At 41.0% G+C, this 21,637-nt stretch overlaps 2 protein-coding genes across 3 annotated transcripts in view; one reads left to right on the top strand and one right to left on the bottom strand.

Moving 5' to 3' along the window:
* LOC306833752 (putative E3 ubiquitin-protein ligase DTX3) overlaps positions 1-21,637 on the bottom strand; it is a 35,706-nt gene that overhangs the window by 8,104 nt on the left and 5,965 nt on the right. The window contains exon 4 of one of the 2 annotated variants that reach the window (XM_079359247.1): positions 20,689-20,748. The exons of the other annotated variant lie outside the window; for it this stretch is intronic. The gene's annotated coding sequence lies outside the window, so the exon portion shown is untranslated. Of the gene's footprint in view, positions 1-20,688; positions 20,749-21,637 lie in introns of those variants that run through there. 2 annotated transcript variants of the gene reach the window in all.
* rnd1b (Rho family GTPase 1b) lies at positions 1,422-11,944 on the top strand. The gene is made up of 5 exons (XM_079359353.1): positions 1,422-1,681; positions 2,204-2,291; positions 8,238-8,347; positions 8,534-8,668; positions 8,965-11,944. Exons 1-5 carry the CDS (start codon positions 1,562-1,564, stop codon positions 9,208-9,210), a joined length of 699 nt encoding a protein of 232 aa, XP_079215479.1. The 5' UTR covers positions 1,422-1,561; the 3' UTR covers positions 9,211-11,944.

The following is a 21,637-nucleotide window of genomic DNA, read 5'->3' as shown; positions in this document are numbered from 1 at the left end:
ACATTTAGGCTAATTCTTCATTTCCTTACAATGAGACTTTGTTTCCATAATGACCTTCGGGGTGTGAACCTTAGCACCTGTATGTCTCCAGAGGAGTGAAAGGAAAGAGCTTTTACTTACCCTGCAGGTAGTCGATTTGGTCACCTATCACCTCAACACAGCAGGTGTCACCATGGTGGGATTAAACTGGGAGTCACAATGATGCTAGATTGACGCCCATTCAACCACACAATCAATTTAAATATATAATTATCTCAGGACACTTTTAAAAAAGATTATTTGCCAAACAAATGTTTGCAATAGATTCAGAATCCAAAAGAACCCCTAGTTTGATCCCTAACAGGCTACCTAAGGCAGGGGTTCATATTTGAAATTTTTCAACAATAAGGTTCCAGGTACCCCGACTTTGAGCCGCTCTCACAGATTTTCCAACAGGAGTTGGATTTATATTATCTTTTTACATGTGTTATAAGACACCTTTATGAACACATTTGTGAAGAAATCTATTGATTAGGAATTTATTCTTATTTGCCAAATATCTGATAAAAATCCCTTACTATTCGTTGAAATCTGAACCAATATCTCTCATGGTTAAATAGTTAATTGTTCACATGCTTATGATCAAGAAGCACTTTCAGAAAAGCATCAGAACAGCATTAAAACTTCAAAACCTGGGTATTCTTCCAAATAAATCATGTAAATGTATCACCTATACAAATAAATAATTATCATTAACTGTTAGGCTATTTGACTAGTCTAGGATGGCATCAAATATTTGTATTTTGTATTAAAAGTCACCCAACCATGGTCATTTTCAGATCATCTACGTATAACCAATGAAAAGGTTGATATTTCTCAAGAGCCAATAAAATTACATTCAACATAGTCCTATTTCCACACTGTTTTAATTCTGGCTTAATGTGTTTTAGACCATATATTAAAGAGAATAAAAAGGAGAAAAAAAGATAAATGAATAAAGAAGTGCAGATCAAAGTTGTCTAATTATTCAACTGTGGTTTGGTCTATTAGCCCCTTTCCTGTCAGCCAGTTGTATGCTATTGATTAAGTCAGTCAATGCAATCAAATCAATCAATTCAAAGCAGGCCAAGTAACAGCACAGTGTTGGCAAAACAAAGGTCTGTAGTGCTTTCAAAGCAGGCCTGTATGTTTTAACACGGTATATGAAATGGAACTTGTGAACGATAAAGCATTGTTTATGTCGGCAGGGAAATAAGGAGGCCTAAACCTCTCATATGTTAACAAAAGCTTTTCTTATACCACAGCTGTTCTCTCATCCTCGTCAAAACAACGTGTTCCTGCTTCTCTCTGGGAACATCTCGGAGTGCAGTGTGGAGAAGCGCCTGTGGAATGGGGGGATCTGATTGGCTGCTGCTCCCCTGTATAAAGAGCCGCAGTGGCAAATTCAATCAGATCACAGCGAGCTTCCACAGACTGAAACGCATCCTGACAATCCGCACACTGGGAGCATTTCTGAGCTGCTCTGTTGCTTCTGCTTTTCTAAAAAACAAAGGAATTTTTCCTAAACATTATTGCCAACATCATGAAGGAAAGAAGGAACACACAGCCGCTGGTGGTGAGGTGTAAACTGGTGCTTGTTGGAGACGTTCAATGCGGAAAAACGGCGATGTTACAAGTGTTGGCAAAGGATTGTTATCCAGAGGTAAGCTTTATCGGTGCCCATGTTTGTTAAAAGGAAAAGTGAAATACAATTTTAATGCACATACATCTGCTTGCGTTTCGACGATGATAAGTTTTTTTTTGTAAACTCTGTATAATGATTCAATGCGGCGGTAAAAATGTCTGCGTCTGTTGCAGTGCACCGTTGCATGCGCATTTTCGTCCATTTTTCTTTGGTTGGTTCTTGGTTTACATAATATTACTATACTTTTTAAATGCATTTACTGTTTGTATGGGTTATACTACTGTAGGCTATATTCCTTACTTATCTGTGCATGTTGACTACATTTGCTGCATATTTCCTGGTGTAACGTTTGATAATTGATCACAAGTTGTTATACATTTAAAAAAATATATTAATCGACCATATATTTACTCGAAACTTCTCAGTGCATGCCTGCATGTTGCATGTTGCCTGTTTTTCCCGTGTATTGCATTAAGCTGCAGCCGACTGCAGACTGACACCTCCCCACTAATGGCACCATGTTGCTAATTGCTCCCACAGACCTACGTGCCCACGGTGTTTGAAAACTACACAGCCTGTTTAGAGCTCGAGGAGCAGCGCGTGGAGCTCAGTCTGTGGGACACTTCAGGTAAACTGATTATCACCTACTGTCTGGCTGGCTGGCTTGGCAGCCGGCCTTTCTTGGTCTGTTACAGCCTAATCTGCAGCGCTGGAGGAGGCGAGGATATTAGGCAATGTGCTGTGAATGTAATAAGAATCAATCCGTGCAGAGAGGAGAGATGCAATCATTTCTGCCTAGACGCTGCTCTCTCAGGGGATAAGAAATGGAAATGACATGACACCAGATGAAAGTACACAGAAAATCCATACTTGTTGCACTGCAATCAAACTAATTTTCCAAGTCTCAGAATGACAACACATTCAATTAAATCTTATATAACAATTGGAGGTTGAAAAAAGAGCCAGAAGTTAATTTCTGTGCCTAATGTGATTCACTGGAAACTAGGCAGAAAGAGTGATTATTCCGCTTCACTTGTTCTTTTTGCTGACTTTGTACATCATATGTTCATTTACACTGAGCGTGAAAAACAGGGTCAATGTGTCACTGTAGATCTCGGGGGATCTGCTGCTTAGTAAGTTGACCTGGATACTGTGTACATACATCTGCAGCACCTGTTTGATTCCCTTCATGCTCGCTGCACAATAGTTCCCACTCTCTGTACACAGACGTGCTGGGTGTATTCTGTATCCTTACTGGGTCACCTGTGTCTGTGGACAACAAATCCTTTATGTAACAGACCCACTTGTATGAAATGATGCAGTATTCACTTTGTTCACAGATTTTTTTTTTTTAGCTCCAGTAAAAAGCCCCAACAGGGAAAAAAAATAATTCCCTCTAATCTGGGACTTTGGACCTTTGGTCTGGCCAGCAGACATGGGCTTGGTGCCGGGGGATGATGAAGATGATGAGGGGCATCCTGTTAAGCAGGAAGGTTTTTTGGAGCAGACAGACACGAGGCAGCTCAGAAACACTGGTGACCTGCATTCGCCTCCATATGTTGCTCCGGGTCAGACACAGGCGGGCATGATGCAGGGGATTAAGAATGTGAATAGGATCGAAGGGCCAGCCCCTCTGACTGACCCACTCAGATTGAGACACTTCCTAATTTCTTTCCACTTTCCAGTCAAAGCTTTATGCAGCTTTTCTGTTCACATTTAACCTTATATCCCACTAGGGATGTTGAAATAAATCGTGAGGCAGATAAAAATCGATTCAAAGGTGTCACGGTTCAAATCGGTACTCTGAAAAACGAATCGCAATAATATTGTGAAACTTCAGCAGGCGTTACCATGGCAGCGGAAGCATTTTTGCTTCCCAAGAAAGAAAGATAGAAGATAGCAGAAGGGACAAAAGCAGTGTGCAAATATTGCAAGAAGAAAGGGAACTTCACAAAAAGCACAACCAACATGATGCAGCATTTAATCAACAGCACAATGAGACGCTCCTATCACCTCCCGATTCTCTCAAATTAAATCGTGAGAGAATCGCATTATCTCATTTATGTAAATATTGCTTTTAGCTAATTAGCACCATAAACAATTATCAAATGAAGTGACAAGCAGACAATACAATGTTAACAGAATAAATAGGGGGAAATGATGCTAAAGCAGTTGTTAATGACCTGGGTGTATTTAGTTCTCATGAAAAGTATCTCCTTCACACCTTCGCTTATATATGTATTTCATTTCATGCATCTAATGTCAGCCTCCTGGTGATGAATGACAAGCACAGGAGCTGCACGTATGCTTTCCTCCACTGTAATTTGCTGTAGTTGTGCTGCTCTGGCCCTACCGACCTTCAGAGAGGTCCTCCTTATTATCCGGACTCCCCTACATCGATTGGTCTGATCTCATCCGAAGTTCCTTCTCCGTGCTCTGTCATGGATTTACAGACAAATCAATCCACCAGTTTTTAATCAGCCTGGTCTGATCAGACACGCGTGGGGGTGTCCGGTCGCTGTATTCTCATGTTTAGTGAATAATGAAGCTCATTATGGTGTAAGTGAGTAATTTATTTTGGGTTAAGCAGTCTTGCTGATAAAGCCTTTGTGCTAAAGAACATATTTTATCTATAATCATTCAGAGTATGATTAACGAATGAGAGTGATTTATAATGAAGTCAATGTGCACAAATTGAGGCTTTCTCATACGTCATTCAGCTTTCAGTCATTTAAGGTTTTAGTCTGGATATAAAAGACCATTGTAATAACTGTTGGAGATGGAGAGAATGGGGGAAACAATTTCTGTAAAAAAACTTGTTTTGCATTGAGTATTAGAGTTGTTGTGGTATCGACACTAGTATTGGTATCGGCCATATTGACTAAAATTATATATCTGTTATTATTGAATATGTTTGTCAAAAATCCATTTTTCCACTCAATTGTACTTGTGTTGCCATGGTATTGAATAGTGACTGTCTAGTTACCGTAATAAGGTTTTGTTTTCCAGAATCAGCCTTTTTGGGATCAATAATTACAGTCTAAGGACCCATTTTCCTAAAAGGCTAGCTTCAGAATACACTTAAATTTAATGCATGTTCAGTCTTAGGTTTACATTTTTGAGATCTGTTGGTTTCCTGCAGAGTGTAATCAGCTGTGATGGTGATGAGTTACAGAGTAAAGCTTGTTAACAGCTCAGATGTGGTGATGTTCAGGAGCATAGACGCAGCGTCTCGCTCTCTGCAGGGGTCTTAAAGTGTGATTCTAACCGGCTCTGACATGTGAAACCGTGGAACAACCGTCTGACGTAATGATGTGGTTTTTTTGTGGGGCCTGGATGTGAAATACGTAGTTATCATCTGCAGTAGCAGCAGCACAGCTCACAGCCGGCTGAGTGTGGGCGGGGAGGGGCTGAGCCACTCTCATCCCCAAATCTGTGAGTCATACCATCAGTGGATCATTAATCTGTCTGACCCCTGCATTCTCACTCTATGAGAGGAGTGTGCTAATGATGAGGACAGGCACTGTCCCTCTGTTTATTTAGCACAAAAATATACTTGCAGAAAAATCAGACTGTCCCCCCCTCCCCCACTTCTACACTCCAACACAAACCTGTCATCCTGGACTGTTAAGCCTGCTTCAGTTCTGGCCCAATTTCCACCCTGACACTTAGCTCTGGGCATTGCACCATTGAGAAGGATGTAGAGGAGCTCAGCCGCAGGAATTCGGTTCTGTGTTTTTCTTTCTGTGTGTCATGCCTCAGAAACTCTCCATCTGTCATAGATACATGCTGTTTAGAAAAAAGGATGAGGAAACTTTGGGGGCATGCTTATACTCCATGTGTGCATTGATCTGTCTATCAAAGGCATTCTTTAAGGTGCTGCAGTGAGAAAGAGGAGGTAAAGAGACAGACTGGTGCTCTGTGATATCAGGCTGCAGGGGGTGAAGGATTAATGGCACAGGAGGGCTCTTTGTGATCTTCCTCTGTAGGCTACACGCCTGCTTTCCCTTCTCTCTTCTTCCGGCTTAGAAATATAGAAAAATAGAAAAGCTATTTCTTCCAGGATTAGAAACTGGGTCCTGGAGTGTCGGCAGTGTTTCCAAAGCTGTTGCAATAGCTAAACATCATGCAGTGGAATTTTTAAAAAGTCATATTTACACACTCATATCAGCTCTTCATTCACTCCCTATCCATAAAGAATAAATGGGCTGGCTGAATCTTGCATCATTTGTCCAGAATGGGGGGGGGGGGGGGGGGGGGGAAATCAATTATTGGTGGAAAAAGATATCCTAGGCCTCCCTCAGTTCCTGGGTAGCAGGCTAACTCGTTTGTCAGCTTTATTTGAAAAGGCTCAGGGACCCCCTGTGCAACTCTCCATTGATTACTGTATTGAAATCAGAGGCCACTTAAAGTTGTATTACACCCAGTCTCCAGTCATGTGATAAGCCCAGCGAGGAGATTTATGGATCCCTTTGACTCTTTCCTGTGAGGTCCCTTGGTCCACACACACACACACACACACACACACACACACACACACACACACACACACACAAGATTCTAATGTGTGTCAATTTTCACAGTCTGCAAACACGATGTTGTCTCACAGATGAGCCCGGCTTTTTTTACTCCAGCACTAGAGGTGTAGGGTAAATAATGTGATTTGCATTTCAGTGTGGCGACGTCTAGCCCCTTTGTAGAAGAATAGAGGGGAGTAAATGATTTTTCAGGTATTTTACAGTAAAACCCGGCAGTTTTTCCATCCAAAGGCTTGGTTTTAAGACAACAAGAGTATCCCTTTGAGGATAGGATATAACTTTGTTGATCCCCAATGGGGAAATTCGGGATTCTTGCTGCATTTTTTCTTTGGACATTTAGCTCTGAGGAATCTCATCGCAGCTTGTCATTATTCTACTCACAGCGCCCTGCAGCTGGCAAATTCTGTTTTAACCTTTGATAATCGGAAAATCATTAAGAATTCATGAAACTGATCTGTATGCACACATCCATGTGCTTGCCCCTCTAATATGTTTGTCTTCTGATGCATTGTTTTCCTTGCCGTAAATCAATAACTTTGCTTGTGTAATATCTAATGAGTGATTATTCTGCTTTTGTTATAGGTAGCTATAATAGGAAAGCTCAATCCCCTCTGGGACTCGCACAGAGCCCAAAGTAAACATTATAATCCCATTGAGCTGCTCCTCTTCTGTTATATCTCGGCACAGATTGGGCTCACCGCTGGCTGCTGCCGAATTTAAATAGTGTGTTTGTGTGTCATAAGGTGTGCTGTTAGCATGTGTGAATGTGTGTAACGGCTGTTTGTCGTCATAGAGCAGAGGAATGTCCCCAGCAATGGGTGGGCGGGCGGTGTGTGGTGTAAAATGATTGATTGGCAGTTAAGGCCAGCCTTTATGGAGAGGTGGGAGGAATGCCTGATGTAGATGGTGGATTCCTTGCCTGTTGCTGTGGTAACAGTGGGACTGGAGGTATTGCGTGCCGAGCAGAGGATTTTTTTTGGGGGGGGGGGTGGGCGGTTTACTTAAGGATTCTGTGCATGAGTGGGAGCGTCTGCCTGCCCCGAGCCCCACCATTTCCACTTGTGTAATCTACTGCAAGAGGAGATCAATGAGGATTTCGAGCTCGATTGTTATCTTCTCTCGATCTGAAATGCCGGCAGAGGATGAAGGAGCAGAAAAGGGGTAGTTTCAGAAAAGTGAGACTCGGCACAAGAAAGTTGCCGATACTTGGTTTATTATTGATATAATGATAGTCCCTGTACATGAACTTAGCATGATGAGACCTTTTAGAGGTCTGACGTCATAGCTTTCAAAACTATAAAAAGGCCTCCCATTTACAAAAACCATTGCAGTTCAGCGTTTTCAATGCTCTGCTTCATAACTTAAAAACACCCTTTTTTTTTTAGTCGCTGCACTCTTATCATCTCAGATAAATGGTTAAACTTTTAGAATATCAACTGCACTCTTATACGTCTCTTCAGCCTCACTGATAAATCTAAATGAAGAAAGGAAAGGCACTTTTGCCATCAGCTTTTTCAACAACACCGGCAAAGGAGAAAGTACGTGTTTTCTTGGGTGTGCAAATTTCAAGGTCTCGATCTGCTGCTAATGCCAGGAGATGGTTCCTTGACATTATTTTCACTTTTTCTTGGTGATATCACCTTGAATAAAGCACATCATCACATTTTGTAACCTAGCAACACGAGAAGCACACTTTGAGATTGTGGGTAATGCTAGCACAGGAAAAAGAGATGAAGTTGACGGACACAATGTTTTTATTATTTTGCTTTATTAACGACATCCAGATGGAGCCTGTTTTAGACCCCTCTACTCTGAGGATTGCATTTCTCTCTCATGTATTTATGAGTGTTTGATGGAATTTACAGTAAATCAGAAAATCTTGAATATTCAACGCTGCAGTAATTCATCTCAAGTTCCTGTGGATGGTGCTTTGTGAGGGCAGTGATGTAACAAGAAATAACTGATTTCTGTGTGTGGTTTAAACATAATATTCTCTTTTATGTGTTTTAATTGTTCTCTTCTTATTGGCCCTTTAGGTTCCCCATACTACGACAATGTGAGGCCCCTGTGCTACAGCGACTCAGATGCAGTTTTGTTATGTTTTGACATCAGCCGTCCGGACACTGTGGACAGTAGTCTGAAGAAGGTAATGGCTTCAGTATTTTATTCAATAGTCCACTTTTGCATCTTAATTTCACTCGGCAATTCTTTTAAAAATAGCTTCATGAGCAATTTTCATGAAAGTGTACTGCAGCACTGTAAATTCAAACTTTCTGTTGCACATTTTGGGAAAGATAAATGCGCTGAACTGATTGTCTCTTTGTGTTCACAGTGGAAAACTGAGATCTTGGACTTTTGTCCAAGCACTCGTATCCTCCTGATTGGCTGTAAGACTGACCTGCGCACAGATGTCTGCACACTGATGGAGCTGTCCAATCAGAAACAGACTCCCATCACATATGAGCAGGTGAGACAAAAGACGTGACATAGTTTGCCAAAGGTATCGCAAGCATAAAAAATAAAACAAATGTATTGTCAAAAACGTTTGTGAAAACTATCTCTGAATCTCAGTCACTCTTATTAGAGATTTTAACCCAGGCTAAAGAAAAGAAAAATAGCTCCCTTATTAATGTCAAAGCTAATTTGAGCTTACGGAGGCATTTCCTCCAGAGCTGCTAACTGCATGCTGTCCAACTTTACTGATAAAATACCAAAGATAGCATTCAGCAGCTAGCAAGTACCTTATGGATCTATGTATTACAGGGTTCTGCGATGGCCAAGCAGCTGGGAGCAGAGGCTTACCTGGAGTGCTCAGCGTTCACCTCAGAGAAAAGTATCCACAGCGTGTTCCGCACAGCAGCCATGGCCTGCATCAACAAGCTGCAGCCCCTTCCCAAGAACAGCCCCACCCGCCGCCTCTCCAAAAGACTCCTCCACCTGCCCAGCAAGTCAGATCTGCTCTCCTCCACCTTCAAGAAGGAGAAGACCAAAAGCTGCTCAGTAATGTGAGTGGAGACCACAAGGGTCACAGTCACCACATGAAACCCCAAGCCCCCTGTCTCTTTGGTCTCGGGGAAGGGGGGGTGGGCACGATGGTTTTATCAGGGGCTTCCTGCTGGATCCTTCCCTCATCCCCCCGGAAACCAAACACCCCTCAGAAGAGGTGGGCACCTCGCTGTCCACTTGCTCCTGAACCTTTTAACGCACATTCATCATTTAACACCACTGTATCTTGCTTTCAAACAAAATCAGTTGAGGTTTAACCATGGAGCCGTCATTTTATTCCACCTGCAAACAGTATGCAACTACAGCGGTGTAACATCTGTCTGATTTTAATATCTCTAGGCACATGTTGATTTTGTCCAAATTGGAAATGTGCAACGTGTGACGTTTAATCTTGTGATGTAAATGCCTCTCAGATGATTCAATGGATATTTTTCTAAGTAAAATATATCTAGCATGAAACTGTCAGGAATACGCAAATTCCTGTAAATCCCCATTAGTAAGGTGTGAAATAGCTTGTCGTTGGCGTCCCCATTTAGGAGTGTGAGAGCACAGAGGTGCAGAGTGAGTAAAGAGGGACAGAGCCCAGTGAAAGCTATTACACAATGAGTTGCTCTCATTGTCCCAGTGCTGATGAGAGCGGGGATAAGAGCTTCGAGCGAATGCTGCCATGCAGACAGACGGCAGTCTAAACTATCTCAACCTGCATGCATTGTTGATGCACGGTTGTGTAGCTCTGCACAGTGCTGCACCACAGACAGCAGAGGAGGAGGAGGAAGGGGTTCAGTGTGTACGGGATGAAAACAAACTTAACATAAAGGGAAGTTCAGTCGGGCTCCCGTTGTCCCTGCTGTCACAGGTAGAGTCTATTTTAAAATGCTATTTTGGTGAAGGAACAGACACACTTCAAGAGATGAGAAGAGATGCTGTTGTCTCCAAGAGCAGAGAGACAAACAGCTCAAAGCCAAGCTGTTAAGCGTTTTTTATGAAGCTCAAGCTGGTTCATCAGTCAGTGTTATTAGGCATATTTAAAAGCATAGCATTACGCCTACCTAAGTCTAGCTGACGGCCTATGGGAAAAAATCTGGCTGGTTGTTTCAAATAATTATAGGAAAAAGGATTTGTAGCATTGTATTGTTGAAAGTTTCAGCAATTTTCAAATGGTGTGCAGTTCTGAAAAATGCCTTTCATGTTGCCAAAAGTAATTGATTTTTGACTTTTGTAATCTGCCTGTTGATTTCTCTCATTTGAAACGATACGATGTAGCATTATAAACCGGACTCTATACTTCCAAGAGGACTCAGTTTTTGTGTCGGACACTCTTGTTGTTCCATTGACCTCCAATAAGAAGCACTTACTGTAGGTTATTATGACTATACCCAGCAAAATTGGACCGTTTTCTGAGCTTAAATCTTTGGCTTGATGGTTGAATATGTGTGCAGAAGTGATCTCTGTGCTACGAACCATAAAGCAATAATGATTTAAGCGCTTGTGATACAAAGGTATCCTGTGCGGCAATAAAGATGCAGCTTTGTGAAAACTGTCATGCTAAAGTGGTCCATTGACATCAAACCATCTCTGCTGTACAAAGAAGCTGCTAATTTGTGTTTGCCCCTGCTCCTCCTTGTATAAGTAGCAACCCGGAATATGGAACAATCAATGAAGTCATGCAATGGAGTAGTTTGGGAATAAGAGGAAACAATGCTCTTTGTGTTGGAAATGCTAGACTTTGCTTTCAATATTACACGATCGTAACAAAAAGAGTCGGACAGTAAGACTTAAATCAGCTGCTTGTGTAAGCTGACAGCAGAATATGCTTTAATTTGGGAATCTACAAGGAAGCCTGCAAAAGTCTAACAATCATGTTGTAAAAAGGGCTAGATTGTGGAAAAAAATTTGCATAACATGGGAGTAAAGAGAAAAAAAAGACTCAAATGCACAGGCTGGCCCTGTCCAAAGTAAGCTATTTTTCCATTCAGTGTATTTTTTATTTTATTTAATTTTTTGTAAATGTGTATAGTGAGTTTGATTTTATTTTGCCTGTATGTTGATATTTAAAAGCATGATGTGAGTCCCGGTGTTGTCTTGGAAATCTCTCCTTGAGATGGTCGTAGCGCCTTTATGCAGCTGTGGACTGACCTGTGATCCGGAGGAAAGTAAAGATGTGATTTGCACAAAAGCTTCCAGTTCATGGTCACACACCAACATTCCTCGGCATCGCCTAGCAACATTTCAGCATAGGAAACAGACCAGGCTCTCTGGTTGGTTGTTTGGACAGAGAGGGTTGGCTCATGAGCAGACATCCTCACGTCCATTATGGCACCGTCAGTTATGCATTTATTGGCAGGCTTGTTTCTATTTTGACTTTGTGTCAGGAAGCTGATGCCTTCTGAAGACGGTGTAGTTAGGCTCACAGACCAAGTCAGTTAATATGCAGCCTTTGTGTTGTAGTCAGTGTGTGGTACAATGGTGCAGTCAAACTCCTAAGCATGTCCTATTGAAGTTGTATGATTGTACATACCGTCTCCTGTTTTATAATCAATGTAAGACATCCTCGATGATGTCAAATGGAAAAATTGTTGCTGTGTACATTCATTTTGTAGCTATATTTGTTTTATTTTATTCTTTTGATCGACATGTTATTTGTTGAAAATCTATTTTTGAAAATAGACTTTTTTTTCCACTTTATTTCATTTGTTTCTGCTGTGATGAATAAAGCTTGCCATGTCCGGCACCCTTGGATTTTTGTGTTGTTTTAATCTCTAATCAATTTATCATTAAATACCCACAAAATCCTTCAGAGTCCAAGACAGACATTTCAGACTTTGAGATAAAAAAAAAAAAAAAGCAGGTGCACGATAATCATTAAATATCCGCCCAGTTTTCAAAGTCTGAGTTATATCCCTAAAACATTTTGGAGACAAACATTTAAAGGCACATAAAACTTTTTGGGGAGGTTTCATAATGCACTATGTATTGGTCGAACATCCATTCGTATAATATTGGTCCTGTTGACAATCATCAGCGAATAATGTGGAGTATGGTCTTACATCTTCTCTGGAAAATATCCGAGATGAAGTTTGTAAGACTGCTCCAGTGACATCCACCAATCATTTAAATGCATCCTATCACATAGCTCATTTAAATAACAAAGATTTACAAAGTAATGAAAAACATCTGGGTAAAAATCATGAATCCAATCAATTGTTGTCCTAAACATTGGTATTAGTATTGCTACTTGTTTTGTAATGTTGGTGAATTTCTAGTTTTTGGGTAATCCCACATTTTGAGAAATAAAGGAATTTAAAATAAAGATATTGAATGCCTTCCAAACAGAGCAGCTCACATTGTATATTTCTCATAAAGCTTATCAAGCATTTATTTCTGACCCTATCATTTTTCTGAAACACACTAATGAGAGTGCATAATGAAAGAGTCTATTTTCTGCAGGTGTTTGACTTCAATCATCCCTTCAGAAATTAAGGTACTGATCTTTTCCACTACTAATAATTCATCTGACAGGCTTTGTGTCCTGGAATACATGCAGAGCACGTCTTGTTAACGATAGAACAAATGATAATCTCCATGGACTGAGGATTACTGTCATTACCCATTACCCTAGCCCTAAACGTAGTCTCCGATGATAAGGGAGTCATTATCACAGACTGACAAATGAAAAATGTGTAGTTAACAAATGATAAACAGCATTAAGAAAAAAAAGGGTGTGATGGACAGGAAGTTAAAATTCACTGCTTGTCAAATAATCTATTTGTTTACTAATTGTTTAATTGTGTCTTAAAGTGTTCTGAAATGTTCATGGCTGACAGACAGACAGACAGACAGACAGACACGGTCTCCGTCTCCTCTGAAGACACACACGTCTGCTTCTCTCATCTGTCTTCAAACACACCACATCTGGAAGCTGACATCTGCAGGGGTGTGTTACTCTGGCTTACTGCCACACAGTGTGGCTGAGGTGCCATCATTCTAACAAGACCATGTGTTTCTTGACTCTTCTATAAGTGTTGCAGACTCCACATAGTGGTCGGTAGCACTAATCACACAGTGCAGTAAATCTGCAACAGTACAAGTTCATTGTTGCACCAAAGTAGGTAACAATAACCATCAATAAAGAGTACACTGATAGTTAATTAACCTTTAGTTAATAGTTACTTTAATGTTATCAAACAATGAAATGATAGTTAATGTTTGCTAATTATGTGTAATGCTATAATTGTAAATAATTGTAATGTTTAATGTTGCACACACAATAATGTTTTGTACACTTTATTAAGTGTATGTTAATGATTATCAGATGATTTGTGAACCTTTAAGAGAAAACATCTATAAACATTACATAGACTTTGTTCATTGTTAATAAAGCATCTATTAATTCTATCGTTTGGATGGCTATTGTTAAGTCCCAGCTGTCAATCCAATGCATAAAACCAAACAAATGTTTTTGAACATGTTTTCAACCTCATTCTTTCTCATCCAAATGTATTTAACCATTAATGCAGATGTACAGATGTTAAACCTGAGCTCCCTCATACAGTAAATCTCTTTTTTTTTTATGGAATATCAAAGGAGTTCTGGGATGCCAATGGGTTAGATGTTTGAGCACCTGAGGTAGACGCCGACTTGTGCACATGCAGGCACACACACTGGGTGTGAGGACATGTAAATGGGCCACATACGTTGCTAGTCTTAGTAAATTAGGCCAACATCTGGACAGGCACAGAGAGTTCAATTGCCCACTCAGCTGTGGCTTGTACCTCCGGGGCTCTGTTAAAGAGAAAGTGGCATCACGGCACAGTTCCGTAAGCTCTTATGGATCCACCCTGCCATTTAGTTTACACTGTGCTATACACAGTCTACTTAAAAAGGCTCTTTGTCCGGGTTACTTTGACCGAGGATTAATGTGTTATTGTGGGCAAAGGCTAGAGGGAGGGCCTTTTATCCAAACAAAGCCAATCTATCAGACATCAAAACACAGTTTAATTCTGATTCACAAAAAAAAGAATTGTATTAATTAGAATGCTTACATAAGTATTTCCATGGTGAGATAAAAAAAAGAAGAAAAAAACGATATAAATTGATGATGAAAGATGCATTTGTCGGATTACAATTTCTTTCTAGATCAGAGTAGATTTATAATCCAAAAATAGAAAGAACAATGACAGTTTCGCTCAGTGAGTCAGTATTCAGGCTGAGCTAAACAGATTTGGACGCTGCTACGTAAAGGGTGATATGAGGAGAGTTACGCAGCACTGGGTGGACGACCTCCAGTGCTGTAAAGTAACATTAAAATCATGTTTGGGTCCTCAGATAAGTCTCGCACAAAGAAGTAACAACCTTTCACGTTTTGTTTCCTGCTCTTGGTGTGTATCAAATTGTCATCCTGGGAGTGGGGGTTGACTCATCAATGATGCAAACTTAATTGCATGTATCTACCTAGCTCATGCGGTGCAGATGTGTGCTAATCTTTGATCACTGATGATGTCTGATGAGGTGTTGAGTCCTGCAGTGCTCTCTCTCTCTCTCTCTCTCTCTCTCTCTCTCTCTCTCTCTCTCTCTCTCTCTCTCTTTCTCTCTGACACGCAGACAGGAGATTCTCTTATCTGCCGCAGTGCAGGGCAGGGCCATAACATCCAAACACATCAATTCCCAGTTCTGCCTGTTTTACAACCAGAAAGAGGTGGAATAATAGGATTTAACTGAACACGGTCACAGTATTCCTTAACACCTCCTATCCTGACAAGCTCTACACAAAGCATGCAGTAAAAAATGATTTTGATAATATTCTTCTCAAATGAAACTCTCAGTGGAAGTATTTGACTGAGGTTTTAGAGATTAGAAACTACAAATGTTTCATTCACTTTAAGTGATACTTTTGTTGATGCTTTCCAAAATATCCTCACCAAGCTCCCGCTCTGCTCTGTGTCCTCAAATCTGTCAATCAAACTGCCTCTTCTCTTTATCTTCTGTCTCAGTTGCAGCTTCTCCACTGCCCCAACCTCTTTGTGTGTGACCTCTGACCCCCAACTCACGCTTGTGGCTAATCCTACGGCTCGCCTGGAGCTTTGTCTTGACCTTGTGTTTCCCAGGCCCATACCACCAATAAGCTGGGTCAATTGTTTAATGCTCCCTCTGGCTTCAGTAGTAAGCAAGTGCTCTGAAAGTGAACATTGTTTTATTAATAGGAGGGAGAGGTCTCTCGTTTGTATTTAGCATAAAGCCTGGAAAAGTGACAAGCACTTTTGTTAAAATCCGGATATGAAGTATGAGAGCATTTCCTCTGGTATATTTCTATATTCTTCTTTTGTCACGCTCTTGCTTTAAACTTAAAGGGACAATTTTGTTGGTAGTCTAGTAGTCAATTTTAGGACAGCTGCCCCTAAAAATGTGGCTTATCACGTCCATTACAATGTGAAGTTTGGTTTTTTTTGTTCGATGGGAGGGGGTGGGGTCTCAGAAGGCAAGGGACAGGGTATAAAAAAAACACAGCAGACCCCCACCGATGCAAAAATATAACAAGAGAGCTGGCAGAGAAAAGAAGTGTAAAGTCAGGCTGAAGAATTGGGCTGTTTGCATTCACACATGCAGCTCACCCTGAAAATGTTTGGGACATTTTCATAAGATTTGTCCCTGTGTGAAAACACCACAAGTGTAAGATGCATAATTTAGATAATCTGAGCACATTTATAACTGAACCTAAAAGGCATTCAGATGAAAGGTCTGGTGTTATTAAAGACATTACATGTTTTAAATCTCCCATTTGTACAAAGTTCATTGCATTGCATTCCTTGCCCTGAATCTTTTTTTTTTTTTTTTTAATAAAACAAAATTCTCATCAGTGTTGTTTTATCTTACATGGTTAAGGTTAATTCCTCTTAGTGTCCCTCAGTCCAAACATTACATCCATAAGAAAAACACTACAGACAACCACTCGCACAATGTGCACATTTCTTTGTGCTCCTCCTTGTGATCACTGAGCAACCTCGAACAAAGGCTGATGTGCGCTCCGTCGTCCTCAGTGTGACACTCGAGAGGGTGAGGAGGAGCACAGCCCAGTGTGTGCACACACACATTCACAAAGGACTTGGCTAGGGGCCACATCCTGCATGTTTAAGCACAAGCCAAAACAACATGGAGACATCCAGCACTGCACCCATGAGCACTGTCGCCTCAGCTGCACCAGTAGAGGAATGAGCAGGGATGCTTTGTGCTTCATGCCGATTTGAATGCTGGATTAGGTCAGCTGCAGCAGACTGAGTGCACATCAGTGATAATTACTCCATAATTACACCTAAATACTTATTGTCTATGCTGTGTGTCACGGCCAACATTTTTACCCAGTAGTCATGTGCAAAAACACTACAGCCACTCTATGACCTAGAAGGAAATACATTATCAGCCTTTAAAAGGACTGCTGCAATCCTCCAAAGAGAGAGCACATCCATCAGTGATCAGTGTGCATGCATGTGTGCAACTGTGATCCCAGAGATCCCTGCAGCTACGAGGGAAGTATTAGCAGTTGGGGGAGAGACAGACAAAAGGGAGGCCAAGGCTACTAAAGACAGCGCTCAGTGCATTTTCCTCTCTGCCATTCCTCTTTAAGTGACCATGGCTACAGGCGGGAGCATGTGCCTACAGTGGTATCAGTGAGTGTGAGGTGTGTGAGGCTTGGAGGGACCAGAGGTCCCTGCCACTGAGCAATAACTCTTGCCTAAGAGGGGGGGTTGGGTAGAGATAGAAAGCAAGCTAAAGTTGGGGGGGAGAGTATGTGTGCAGGAAGGAAGATATCTCTAATAGCATTTCGTCTTTGAGTCTAAAACACAGATCAAATGAAGGGAAAGGGTGTACGTTTCCCCTGCTGCAACACATACAGAGAACGGAGTGTTAAAGAAGGAGAGATGATCTAAGAGAGACTCTGAGGCAAACAATGACATTTATCTCCAGTGACAAGGGAGCTGTGAGAGCACAGAGAATACACACACAAGAGGCATGTTCCTGCATGTACATATGCAGAGGGGGGAACTCAAGCATAGAGCCAATGTAGATTACATAAGCACTGCAAAGGGAAGAGGTCACTTCCACAAGTAACAGGCATCACATCTGTGGTAAAAGCATGCTTAATGATGATTAGTAGTAGTAGTATTACAGACAAAGGGCAGTTGTGAAAAGCATTAGAGTTTTGAAAATGTTTGGTTGTACAAATGCCTTTTTACACAGAATACTCGCGGTGTCAAAAAAAAAAAAAAGGAGCAGACATACAATCCAAGGCTCAATCAAGCTAATTTTGGAAGCACATGTAGTAAGGCTATAAACAATGGATTAAGACAGTGAGAGAAGAATTGTTGATGGTAGTAAAGATTCTCAATCCTGCAAGCCAAAGTCTGGCTGGAAATGTCTTTAAAGTCAGTGCCAGTCTGAACATCCATGCAGCCAACAGTGTGCATGGTTTCATTGTTAAGATCAAATGCCAAATGTTTTTAACTGTTCTATATTTAGCTAATATCTTCACTGTTGTCACCTGTTACCAAGTACACACATTTAATTTGTATAACATATTTCAATATAGTTTAATATAGCATATAGTTTATAAGAGTAGTTCTCAACTCTGGACCCACTGTTGGGTTGCGGCGCTGTTTGAAGCCTATAAAGTACTTTTTAGTAAAAAATGTTCCCCCATTCATTTGTTCTGTCATTATTTGCACCATCTCAGGTCCAAACTGCAAAAGAAAAATTTTGGTTGCAATTTCTCTCGGAGAAGTCGGTAGTGGATCTTAAAGCAAGATATGAAAAACAGAGCGCCCAAAACTCAATGAGTATGTGGAACTAGAGTCGGTGTTAGCTACTGCATATGGTGTATTATTACAGAGGTTTAAAATGCTCTGCACCTCAGTGATCATGTTTATCAAGCGAGGGAGAATATTTGCTCTTCCCTATATTTCCTGTATTCTTTGTCCTCATTCTACGATCTATCCTAAATTAAAAACACTTACATACTTGTTTAGGTATGTACGAACTCCTTTAGAAAAAAATGGGAAAATAATGCACTTCACAAAAGTGAAGTTTTAATGAATGCATGGTCTACATACTGGAATGTATAGTCTGTTACCATGCAACTCATCAGCTCCAGAGCTATTCCTGTGGAGGATTTTCATCTTCCCTCATGTCGGTATCCTCCCTCCCCGAGCTGTTTCTTCTTCGTCCTGTCTTCTCTCCTACTCACATATTCCTGGGTTTTTGATTCACAGATGCTTGGGGAGTGCCTTTGATAAGTAAATATACTTTTTTTTCCCCCCACAGTTGCTCTGCTTCCTGCCTTATTCCTGACTGTGGAAGGCTTGGAGGCACTTTTGTGACAGGAATCAGTGTGCCACACTGGCATTAAGGTTTAATGTCTCCCTCACTCTCTTATTATTGACATGGCTTTTTGATGTTCAAAGAGCAGAGACAAAATATTCATGGATATCACACTGTTTTTACTAATGTTTTAAATGTTTTGAAGCATACCTTTATTTCACAGTAATTGTCATTGTGGTTTTTAAAACAAATGTTTTCAATTAATCCACCTAAAAAGTTAAGCAGGCAGTCTAGAAATGTTATTATGTTACTGTTGGTTTAGACATTTACAGTATTTATTTTACAAAATACAAGAAAAATATCCAGATGTGTTCATGTTTTTTCCATCCTCCCAGTGTATCATATCTTACGGCATTGTATCATCTACATTTTTAACCTGATAATAATTACTGAAATATACATGCTTTAGAGTCCCAGATAAATGTCTCTTTAACAATAATAAAGTGACTGGCAGTGCGTGGTATCATACTGTATGGTATGGCATCATGCGGGGTGATATGGTGCCGTTTTATAGTTCTTACATTATTACATTTTGAATCTGAAAACAATTTCCCTCGAGATAAACTATTTTTTGTTGTGTCTTGGGTTTGTGAGATGTATCCAATATTCACTGCAAAGCCTGCTTTATTTCTTCTTGTCGGTTATTGTACTAGATTGTAATAACCCAACAAATAATGGGTTTTTTTTCCTGAAACCGGGACACCAGTTAGGCTAAGAATATGTAAATGTGTTATGACTCACACTGATTTATGTGTCAAAGGAGGACATGCTGCAGCAGCAATGGTTACTCACACAAGACAGTCAAGTCTTGCTATAATTATCTGACATGATTAAGCTCTCTGTTTACTCTGCTGATAAACCGCTGAGTGTGCTGTTTGTTACCATAAGGTGCAGCTGTTCTGTTTGTTAATTGTAAGAGCTCCAGCTAAGCCCTGTGGAAGTGTGACGTCTCCTCATCAACAAACCACAGGTGAGGACAGGTGCTCGCTGCATAACCGTCTTCCCACACTTCACCCTGAGACATTAAGAAAAGAATTCACTTGTTTGAGATTGCATTCCTTGGTCTGGCAGATCTGCAGGTTTAATCGTCTGAGGATCTGGATCAGGTCTCTGCACGAATGCTCCAGAACAAGAAATAGTTACGTCACATATGGGTGAATAAAATATGCATACAAACCACAATAACTGTAAGAATGTCATGCAGCTGCAACAGAGGAAGCGTTTTCATCATATTCCTTGGTTCAGCATTATACAATCTACAACTGGGCAAGCACACATTTTTCATGCGCGAGTCCATATTCAATGTGAAGGCTTAAAAGCTTGTGCACAGGATCATTCCTAGGAACACCGTTGAAATAATAATGACCATTTCTTGGCAACATTGAAACAAACGTTAACACAGATTGCATAAGTCCTCCTCTAGTACAAGCGTGAATACATGAGGATGGAATCCAAACAGGAAATCCATGCAATTCTGACTCTTCATTTAAAACGTACACAACAGAATGTACTTTACATTCGCTTAAACAACCGCCTTGATGATTCATCTGATTGAAGATAAAGAGGAGCTGGCTGCTTTAGCACCTTACAAAAAGTGGTGCACCAATAAAAAACATTTTTCCAAAAAACCCCAACACCACTTTGGTGAGAGACTTTTCAGAACAGACATGGCCAGCGTTTTCACAACGACAGTTTGCTGCTGGCCTCAGTCTGTTTGGACTAAAAAGGAGCAGTTTTCCACCTCAAAGACTCTGTACAACTGCTGCAGATGTTCAGAAGAAAGACTGACCTTGGTTGAGATTCTTGTTTGTAAAACGATAAAAAGGTCGAGCTAGTTGCCATGACAGCCAAAGCTAATTGCTCACACAACGGGCAGTGTGGAAGTGTATACCAAGGCTGAGGATGCAGACAGGAGGGGTTAGTTTGGTTCTTCTAATATTTCAATTGCAGTTTTAACATGAACATGACTACAGAGTGTTCGATGCAGACACAAAACCTGCATGTTAGGGTGATGAATACACGATAACAACACTGATAAAGTATGTAGAGGCTATAGATAATTGTTTTAATGTATTGAACAGAGGACAGATGGTGGAGTTGCTATTCTCCCATCCAGGAGAAGGCAATGACGAACAGCTTGAGCCAAGAAGTGCCCAGCTCTGCTGTTGTATCCTGTTGGTGAAGTAAATCAGTAAATCTGTCAGTCACTGAGAAAAGAAAGCAGAAAGTGTCTGTTTTGTTAAATTTCGGCAGACAATAAGCCGTGTAGCTCGACCCACAAATCAGACAACAGAACGTGAAAAAGTGCCTTAACATACAGACACAGACTCACACAAGTGTTCACTAGTGTCTTTCCTTGTGTACTGTATGCACAGATGCAGTCAAGGGCGCACAGACAAAAGCCACAGAAGTACAAGCACCCACACACCCACAGTCACTTCCCTGTTCTTAAGCAAACAGCCTTGGGCCCAGTGAATGAGCATGTCAGCGGTGCGGCGGTGTGGGCTGAAAATCTGTCACACAAAGCCTCATCCTGTCCATGCACCGAACAAACAAACAGCCTAAAATATCCATGTTTGCCTATTATTATTTCAATATATAAAGAGTATTAATTCCATGAAGCAGATTGCCTTTATCCCTGTCAAATGCGTATTTAAAAGAGGTTGAAGATGAAAAAAATATAGCTTCAAAGGCATGCAAACATAGGCAACGTCTACTCGAGATGATCCTCAGACAGGTTCGTCTAAGATTGGGTGCCTGTGGCAGCAGGATGAGAGGATGAGGAGGCAGGCAGGCAGGCAGGCAGGCAGGCAGGTGATGTGCCAGGGTTCTCCCCACAGCCACAGCCTCTCTAATTAAGGAGCACAGGAGGGAGAGAGGGCGACGACAACAGCTCTGCATTGTCACATGATGATTTTCTTATCATCCCCACAACAGTGCACATCTCGTGTCTGATGGGTATGCATTTTCCGTGTGTGTTCCTTGAGTCTCGTCACACCCAGAGAGTTGGGGTTCTATTTTTAGAGCCCGAGAAAGCTACAAAAGCATCTTTCTTAATCCT

Source organism: Symphodus melops, assembly GCF_947650265.1.
Source record: "Symphodus melops genome assembly, chromosome: 13".
Lineage (NCBI taxonomy): Eukaryota > Metazoa > Chordata > Actinopteri > Labriformes > Labridae > Symphodus > Symphodus melops.
The sequence above is the reverse complement of the archived record's forward strand: the minus strand, read 5'-3'. Positions and strand labels throughout refer to the sequence as shown.

Bases quoted from the DNA above. Each gene is read 5' to 3' on its own strand.
- rnd1b (XM_079359353.1), top strand. From the start codon at position 1,562: ATGAAGGAAAGAAGGAACACACAGCCGCTGGTGGTGAGGTGTAAACTG. The intron at 2,292-8,237 runs GTAAACTGATTA...TTGGCCCTTTAG, and splicing joins CAGTCTGTGGGACACTTCAG to GTTCCCCATACTACGACAAT. The intron at 8,669-8,964 runs GTGAGACAAAAG...TATGTATTACAG, and splicing joins CTCCCATCACATATGAGCAG to GGTTCTGCGATGGCCAAGCA.